General features: G+C 51.6%; 2 protein-coding genes across 5 annotated transcripts; both read left to right on the top strand.

The window, feature by feature from the left end:
- Positions 1 to 1,220: 1,220 nt before the first annotated feature.
- On the top strand, positions 1,221 to 3,442 carry HINT2 (histidine triad nucleotide binding protein 2). Its single transcript, XM_086415833.1, has 5 exons — positions 1,221 to 1,316; positions 2,616 to 2,756; positions 2,854 to 2,958; positions 3,064 to 3,136; positions 3,257 to 3,442. The coding sequence occupies exons 1-5, from the start codon at positions 1,236 to 1,238 to the stop codon at positions 3,346 to 3,348; spliced, it is 492 nt and encodes a 163-aa protein (XP_086271959.1). The 5' UTR covers positions 1,221 to 1,235; the 3' UTR covers positions 3,349 to 3,442.
- A 2,397-nt stretch (positions 3,443 to 5,839) lies between these two features.
- SPAG8 (sperm associated antigen 8) lies at positions 5,840 to 8,178 on the top strand. 4 transcript variants are annotated; one of them, XM_086415830.1, is made up of 7 exons: positions 5,840 to 5,905; positions 6,010 to 6,853; positions 6,954 to 7,128; positions 7,317 to 7,362; positions 7,447 to 7,561; positions 7,692 to 7,754; positions 7,863 to 8,178. In XM_086415830.1, the coding sequence occupies exons 1-7, from the start codon at positions 5,868 to 5,870 to the stop codon at positions 8,037 to 8,039; spliced, it is 1,458 nt and encodes a 485-aa protein (XP_086271956.1). In that variant the 5' UTR covers positions 5,840 to 5,867; the 3' UTR covers positions 8,040 to 8,178. The 4 variants fall into 4 exon arrangements, 3 of the variants coding, with proteins under 3 accessions (XP_086271956.1, XP_086271957.1, XP_086271955.1); XM_086415831.1 differs by having other exon boundaries at positions 6,010 to 6,861; XM_086415829.1 differs by having other exon boundaries at positions 7,692 to 8,178.
- The last annotated feature ends 5 nt before the right edge of the window (positions 8,179 to 8,183 follow it).

Here is an 8,183-nt window from a genome sequence, read left to right as displayed (position 1 = left end):
TTGGACACATAGTCCTTTGCTTATTAGTCGTGCAACAGGACACTCCTGCCCCTCCCGTTAAAAAAAGAAAGAAAGAAGAATGCAAAACCGCCCTGAAAACAAACTGCAGAACTTTTAGTCTTGGAGTGAACAAGCACATAAACTAAGGAGGAATTGCCCTCAGACGAGTAAGTAAACACCTTTGAAATGGTCAAGAGGCTGAAACTCTTTGTGGGGGAAATTCTGGGTAATTATCCCACCAGTTAAAAAAAGATCACGTCCCTACATACGAACCTGGAATGTCAGGTCCATGAATCAAGGCAAATTGGAAGTAGTCAAACAGGAAATGGCAAGAGTGAAAGTGGACATTCTAGGAATCAGCGAACTAAAACGTCTACAATGCGGGAGACCTGGGTTCGATCCCTGGGTCGGGAAGATCCCCTGGAGAAGGAAATGGCAATCCACTCCAGTACTATTGCCTGGAAAATCCCATGGACAGAGGAGCCTGGTAGGCTACAATCCATGGGGTCACAAAGAGTTGGACACGACTGAGTGACTTCACTTTCTTTTCTTTCACGTCCCTATTCACTTTCAGCCCTATTCGCCGGGCGTCCCCCACCCGCTTCTTTCCCCGGTACTCCGGCGGTCTGGAACTTCCCCGTACTAGTGTCCTGGGGCCAATAAGCGCCAAGTGGCCACCTCTCCAAACCCCGCCCTCCTACTGGCCAATGAGCTGCTGCGCGGCAGGTGACGGAGCACTGCCCCCTTCCTCTCAGCCCACCAATAGGGGCCCGACCCGACTAGGCGGTGTCAATAAGGAGAAAGCCCCACTACTCGGGAGCCGCAGCCTAAGATGGGCCGACTTTGTGTTGAGAGCCAATTGGAGGAAAATCCCACCTCCAGGTGGCTCAGTCCTTCCAATAGAGTGAGAAACTATCTCACAGCGAAAACTAGTGAGGGGACCCAATGGTATAGGAACTTTCACTCTGACTAGAGGACGAAGCCAATGGAGTAAAAAATTCACCCTCGAGTTGGCACAAGAAGCCAATGGGATGAAAAGATTCCGCAAAGACCGTGGCGGCGGAGCCAGTGGAGTGCCGGGCCCAGAAACGCTACCCAATGGGATGACGGAGTTCGCTTCCGGCCTCGGCCAGAGCCAATAGCAGTCGCTCGCCGGCTCCCCGCCGCCCCACCTCAACAGGCTGCAGAGCTCGAGTTGCTGGCCCAGGTGGGAGGTTCCCGCGGCCGAGGGAAAGATGGCAGCGGCAGTGGTGCTGGCCGCCGGGCTCTGCGTGGCGCGTCGGGCGGTGGCGGTGGCAGGGCCTCGGGGGGTGCAGGTGAGAGGTGGCTATGGGGCGAGGAAGGGGTCCGGCGGGCTCTGACTCTCTCCAGGGCCGGGGTCTGCATTCCTCCTCGGCTCCCCCGCCCCGCCCCCCACTCCCGCCCCACACTCCACCCCCCACCCCACCCCCGCTCCGCACCCCCCCCAACCCCCCCCGGGGCTAGAGCAGCCCTAAGGCCTCGCGGGACCGCAGCCTGAGTGCCCGGCGGGGTACGTTGCCCCTCCCGCAGCGCAGGCTCCAGGGCTCTGCGCCGAGGTCGGACTGATGGTCGAGGTGGCCTCTCTTAAAACCTCGCCGCGGGAGAAACGAGCCGGCGATGACCTATGCCGCACACAGGCCCTGGCCCCGAGGTCGACACAAGGTCACTGCACCATGTGCTGCCCTTTCCCAGCCAACCGAAGGCCTACCCGCCTCCCCACCCCCCCTCCCCCACCCTGCAGAATTAGAGGGAGCCATTCTTCTCCCCGTTTACTAGAACGATTCAAGGAGTCAGATGCACCTCATTCCTTTCTCCCACAGTGTGACACCTCTGACTTCAGCCTTCTCTCAGCCCCTGGGAAACTGAGACTTACCCTCAGTTCCCTGGGGCTGGGGTTGTGTGCACTCAACTCCTCCCTCCACTGATTCAGGAGACTGGAGGCAAAATTCACATTAAGAGGTCAGGTGTGACACCCAGACGCCCTGGTGTCAAACAGGGCAATTGTATTAAACCTCAATAAAACAAGTAAGACAGCATAAAGATCAGACAAAAAGTAATGGAAGTGGAAACATAAACAAAGAGATCCAAAGTAGTCTTAAGAGATGATACAAATCACCCCTTTATATTTGATGCTGAGAGAAGAGATTTACCTAAGGTAATTCAATAGTCCATGGGGTCGCAAAGAGTCGAACAAGACTGAGCGACTAAACTCACAATTAAACACACACTACTAAACAAAAAAAAAGTAGTGAAATAGGAACCAGGACATAAGCCTCTGGGTTCTCACTTTGCACCCTTTCCCCTGAACAGGGATATGTTTCCTTAGTGCTTCAGGGGCAGCACTCAATCGCATTGCTGAGACCTGCACTGTAATACTGCCTGTTATATAACCAGGCCCAGCATTATCTGGGCCTACTCCCTGCTGCTGATACTGTGAAAGTGAGGAACTCTCTCTTTTAGTGGGAACCACTAATAGGTTCTTAGAAGGGTGAAGTTAATGGCCATCAAGAGTCCAGTCTCTTGCCAGCCCCACCTAAGTACATGAGAGAGGTATTGCCAGCTTCCTCCTTTGGGTGTGTCTGACCCACCTGCAGGTCCGAGGAGCTGCAGGTGTGACTGATGGGAATGAAGTAGCCAAGGCCCAGCAGGCAGCTCCTGGGGGAGCAGCCCCAACCATCTTCTCCCGGATCCTGGATAGAAGCCTCCCAGCTGACATCCTATATGAGGACCAGCAGGTGAGGTGCCCTTAGGACCCACCCCCCTAGGAATTTCATAAATACCATCCAGCCTGTTGAAGTAACATGTTGGCCTCTGGCCTGTCACTGCTCCCAGTGTCTCGCATTCCGGGATGTGGCCCCTCAGGCTCCTGTGCACTTTCTCGTCATTCCTAAGAAGCCCATTCCTCGGATTAGCCAGGCTGAAGAGGAAGACCAACAGGTGGGAAGGACAGGGCCAGGGTTTGGCTGGGGGAGCCCTGTATTCCTCTAGAAATTTTGCTCCTTTATAAATGAAGCAACCTGTCTCCCTCCCCTTTCCCTGTAGCTTCTTGGACACCTTCTCCTTGTGGCCAAGGAAACAGCAAAGGCTGAGGGGCTGGGTGATGGATACCGACTTGGTGAGTGATGTTTGGCCCCTGAGCCCTTCCCTCGACTGTTAATTCTCATACCTGCCCCTCTGTGTGACCATTCTTTGACCTTCCCATGATCCTCACCCCCAACCCAAAACTCCATTTCAGTGATCAACGATGGCAAGCTGGGTGCACAGTCTGTGTATCACCTACACATTCACGTACTTGGGGGCCGACAGCTCCAGTGGCCTCCAGGTTGAACCTACCAAATGACCAGGGACCCCAGACCTGGATGTTTGGATGGGATGGGGGAAAACAGCACCCTGTGATGCTAATAAACTTGCTCTCCCTCAATTCTGGATCCTTGTCTTAAATATATGAAGATTTATACTACAAATAGGAAAGAAAACTGATTCAAGACTATGATCCCCCTTGACTATGGTCTGAGACACTTAAGGAATCCCATTCTGTAAAGGAGTATTTGCCTATATATCTCTGAGCTCAAGACTCGTGGTCTACCTGGGGCAGGCTTCTAGAAAAGTAGTGGTAGGAATTCACCTGAATGGATAGGAAGAGACTGAATCCCAAGACTTGCTCAATTTACATGCCAAGCCACATTCTAAGGGGGGTCTGTAAAGAGGACTGTCAATGTGAGGGCCTTTTACTGGAAGAGAAATAATCACACCAAAAAAAACTGGCTACCCTTTGGCTAATCCCCATGTCTCACCATTTTGCTTTTGAGCTACTTGTCTGATGCCTCTTCGTCCTTAAAAGCTTTGAAAAAATGTCCCTCCATAAACACACGAGGTAGGCTTTTGACTGATACCTCAGCCCTGTGCCTGTTCTAAAACACAGTTTAGTTTAGTTCTAAAACACAGTTCAGTTTAGTTCAGTTCAGTCGTATCTGACTCTTTGCAACCCCATGAATCACAGCACACCGGGCCTCCCTGTCCATCACAAACTCCCTGAGTTCACTCAGACTCATGTCCATCAAGTCAGTGATGCCATCCAGCCATCTCATCCTCTGTCGTCCCCTTCTCCTCCTGCCCCCAATCCCTCCCAGCATCAGTCTTTTCCAATGAGTCAACTCTTCGCATGAGGTGGCCAAAGTACTGGAGTTTCAGCTTCAGCATCATTCCCTCCAAAGAAATCCCAGGGCTGATCTCCTTCAGAATGGACTGGTTGGATCTCTTTGCAGTCCAAGAGACTCTCAAGAGTCTTCTCCAACACCACAGTTCAAAAGCATCAATTCTTCAGTGCTCAGCCTTCTTCACAGTCCAACTCTCACATCCATACATGACCACAGGAAAAACCATAGCCTTGACTAGATGGACCTTTGTTGGCAAAGTAATGTCTCTGCTTTTCAATATGCTATCTAGGTTAGTCATAACTTTCCTTCCAAGGAGTAAGCGTCTTTTAATTTCATGGCTGCAGTCACCATCTGTAGTAATTTTGGAGCCCCAAAAAATAAAGTCTGACACTGTTTCCACTGTTTCCCCATCTATTTCCCATGAAGTGATGGGACCGGATGCCATGATCTTCGTTTTCTGAATGTTGAGCTTTAAGCCAACAGAATGGGAAAGACTAGAGATCTCTTAAAGAAAATTAGAGATACCAAGGGAACATTTCATGCAAAGATGGGCTCGATAAAGGACAGAAATGGTATGGACCTAACAGAAGCAGAAGATATTAAGAAGAGGTGGCAAGAATACACAGAAGAACTGTATAAAAAAGATCCTCACGACCCAGATAATCACGATGGTGTGATCATTCATCTAGAGCCAGACATCCTGGAATGTGAAGGCAAGTGGGCCTTAGAAAGCATCATTACAAACAAAGCTAGTGGAGGAGATGGAATTCTAGTTGAGCTATTTCAAATCCTGAAAGATAATGCTGTGGAAGTGCTGCACTCAATATGCCAGCAAATTTGGAAAACTCAGCAGTGGCCACAGGATTAGAAAAGGTCAATTTTCATTCCAATCCCAAAGAAAGGCAATGCCAAAGAATGCTCAAACTACCGCACAATTGCACTCATCTCACATGCTAGTAAAGTAATGCTCAAAATTCTCCAAGCCAGGCTTCAGCAATATGTGAACCGTGAACTTCCTGATGCTCAAGCTGGTTTTAGAAAAGGCAGAGGAACCAGAGATCAAATTGCCAACATCCACTGGATCATAGAAAAAGCAAGAGAGTTCCAGAAAAACATCTATTTCTGCTTTATTGACTATGCCAAAGCCTTTGTGTGGATCACAATAAACTGTGGAAAATTCTGAAAGAGATGGGAATCCCAGACCACCTGACCTGCCTCTTAAGAAACCTATATGCAGGTCAGGAAGCAACAGTTAGAACTGGACATGGAACAACAGACTGGTTCCAAATAGGAAAAGGAGTATGTCAAGGCTGTATATTATCACCCTGCTTATTTAACTTATATGCAGAGTACATCATGAGAAACGCTGGACTGGAAGAACCACCTTGCTGCTGCTGCTGCTAAGTCACTTCAGTCGTGTGCGACTCTGTGCGACCTCATAGAACCACCTTAGAAAACCTCAAAAAGTTCTGCTTAGGTACGGAGGCCAGCGGAACTTTAAGAGCCGGGCTGACGCGGAAGGGAATCCAGACGGAAGGCAGCCATACCAAACCACAGAGGGTTTAAGACTTCCGCCCCGAAGAGCACTTGCCAGCACCCTGACCCTCCACGTCCGCCCAGCTCTAGTTCTGCGCAGTCTCCTGGCATGATTTGCCGTCCCTATGGCAACCTGGTAGCTGGCGTCGGAAGATGGAGACCTCTGAGTCTACTGACAGATCGCAGTCGCGGTGAGAGCCACAGCTCTGGCTGCGGGCGGAAGGGGACAAGGAAGTTAACAGACTGCTGTGCTTCTGACAGCTTTGCCGCTTTCTTTTTTTTTTTTTTTTTCCAGATGTTTAGACTTACAGCCCAGCTCGGACGGACTAGGGTCCAGTTCCGATCCCTTTTCTTCTTGGGATGGCCGTCATAGATCTGCCCTGGTAGCTGCAACCGCAGCAGCTTCAGCAGCTGCCACAGCCGCCTCCACTGCCAGAGCAGCTGCATTATGGACAAAGAGCCCAGCCCCCTACTCTCATGGGAACCTGCTCACGGAGCCCTCCTCTGACAGTCTGACAGAGCGCTACACTGGACCCAGATTTACCCACAAGATAAGCCACGGGAGACTCGGCTTTCAGCCTGCCTATTTTCCCCATATTGCTCGGAATCCCTATACTACAAATGACCTTAGCTCTAGCCGTGGCCCTATTCCTGGCTCCAGTTCTGGCCCTGTTCCTGGCTCCAGCTCTAGCCCTGGTCCTGACTCCAGCTCTGACCCTGGACCTAGCTCCAGTTCTGGTCCTGGTGGTAGCCCTGGCGGTGGCTCTGGTCGAGGTCCTGGCCATGGCCCTGGTCCTGGTGGTGGCTCTGGTCAGGGTCCTGGCGGTGGCTCTGGTCAAGGCACTGATCTTGGTCCTGCTATTGATTCTAGGCATAGCCCAGGCCATGGCCATGGCCCTAGGTTCAACTTCTCTGCTCCTGTAGGCTTCAGAAACCCCAGGGGAGATCTTATCCCTAATTATACCGGCTGCAAACACCACTGTCACTGGGAACCGCAGGAACAATCCTGGAAATTTTTGAAAGTCTCAGAACCTGGTGCCCGAGGGCTGTGGAAGCCCCCCGAAGTTGAAGGGAAGAGTACAGTTCTCAGTGAAACACTGCCACGGGGCCAGTGCCTTCTCTACAACTGGGAGGAGAAGGTATTAAGGTTTGACCTGCTCCCTTTTCTTGAAGGCTGCCCCCAGTTGATGGGGTGGGTACAAGGAAGGATATCATTGTCACTCAACTTGGGGCCTACAGAGAGCCACCAACTACCTGGATCAAGTCCCAGTCATGCAGGATGGCTCTGAGAGTTTCTTTTTCCGACACGGACACCGGGGACTGCTGACCCTGCAGCCACAGTCACCCATGTCCTCCTGCACCACCCAGAAAGACTCATACCAGCCCCCAAAAAGCCACTGTCAGCCAATTCGAGGTATGAAACATGAGAGAATGGGCAAGAATGAGTTCAGTAGAGAAAAAAAGGAATATCAGGTGGGCCTATGGTTGTCTGAGGGGTATAAGGACAAAACCCAATTTTTCCTCCTTTCCCCAACTTTGTTTCTTCTGGGCCTGTTTCTTAAGCAGCCTCCTCTATTCTGTCCATTCTCTGACCTCCCCTAGGGAAGCGTGAAGCCATACTGGAGATGCTCTTGCGCCAACAAATCTGGTGAGAGGCTGGGTGAAGGGAAATGGGGAGGGGGAGGACAAAAGTCAGGGGAGAATGCCCTTGACACTCCCCAGGCCTCTGTAGTAAAGAGGTGCAGGCAGAGCAGGAACCCACAAGGAAGGACTCTGAGGTCGAGTCTGTGACACACCACGACTACAAAAAGGAGCTGGTGCAGGCAGGGCCTCCTGCCCCAACAAAGGTAAGAACGCAGTCACCCCCACCCCCCACCCTTGTACAGCTGGGTCCTGACAGGCTGTGGGAAAGCAGCCAGCCCAGAGGCTGAAGAGTTAACTCTTCAGGCCAAGAGTTATGCAGTATTTCCCTCACAGATCCACGACTACCATACAGAGCAGCCTGAAACCTTCTGGCTAGAGAGGGCACCTCAGCTACCGGTGTGTGAGGGTGACCGGCTGTTGGGAGTGGGTGAAAGGAGGGGAGGAGGCTGTTCTGTCCTGGCTTGGGGCAGAGCAGGCCCCGTCCTCATTCTGGCACTCCTCCAGGGTGTCAGTAACATCAGGACACTAGACACGCCGTTCCGGAAGAACTGCAGTTTCTCAACACCTGTGCCTTTGTCTCTAGAGCAGCCGTTGCCCTTTGAACCTGAGAGTTATTCCCAACAGGGAGAAATATCTTCCCTTGCCTTTCAGGGAGGGGGGCAGGGTGGTGGAGGGGGTTGAACTACTCCTGTCTAAGGGCTGAGGAGGGAAGTAGATGTGGAATATGGAATCTCCTTCTCTCTCAACTGGAGAGGTGGGGAGGAAATGAATTTGGTCTGTACTTGGTGACAGGGTTTCACATAAAAAGTGTTCTCTCTCATCCTG

This window comes from Bos grunniens, chromosome 8 (assembly GCF_055505025.1).
Source record: "Bos grunniens cultivar Pamir isolate PY7600 chromosome 8, Bosgru_T2T1.0, whole genome shotgun sequence".
Taxonomy (NCBI): domain Eukaryota; kingdom Metazoa; phylum Chordata; class Mammalia; order Artiodactyla; family Bovidae; genus Bos; species Bos grunniens.
The sequence above is the reverse complement of the archived record's forward strand: the minus strand, read 5'-3'. Positions and strand labels throughout refer to the sequence as shown.

Bases quoted from the DNA above. Each gene is read 5' to 3' on its own strand.
- HINT2 (XM_086415833.1), top strand. From the start codon at position 1,236: ATGGCAGCGGCAGTGGTGCTGGCCGCCGGGCTCTGCGTGGCGCGTCGG. The intron at 2,959-3,063 runs GTGGGAAGGACA...CTTTCCCTGTAG, and splicing joins CTGAAGAGGAAGACCAACAG to CTTCTTGGACACCTTCTCCT. The intron at 3,137-3,256 runs GTGAGTGATGTT...ACTCCATTTCAG, and splicing joins GGGTGATGGATACCGACTTG to TGATCAACGATGGCAAGCTG.
- SPAG8 (XM_086415829.1), top strand. From the start codon at position 5,868: ATGGAGACCTCTGAGTCTACTGACAGATCGCAGTCGCG. The intron at 7,129-7,316 runs GTATGAAACATG...GACCTCCCCTAG, and splicing joins CCACTGTCAGCCAATTCGAG to GGAAGCGTGAAGCCATACTG. The intron at 7,562-7,691 runs GTAAGAACGCAG...TTTCCCTCACAG, and splicing joins GGCCTCCTGCCCCAACAAAG to ATCCACGACTACCATACAGA.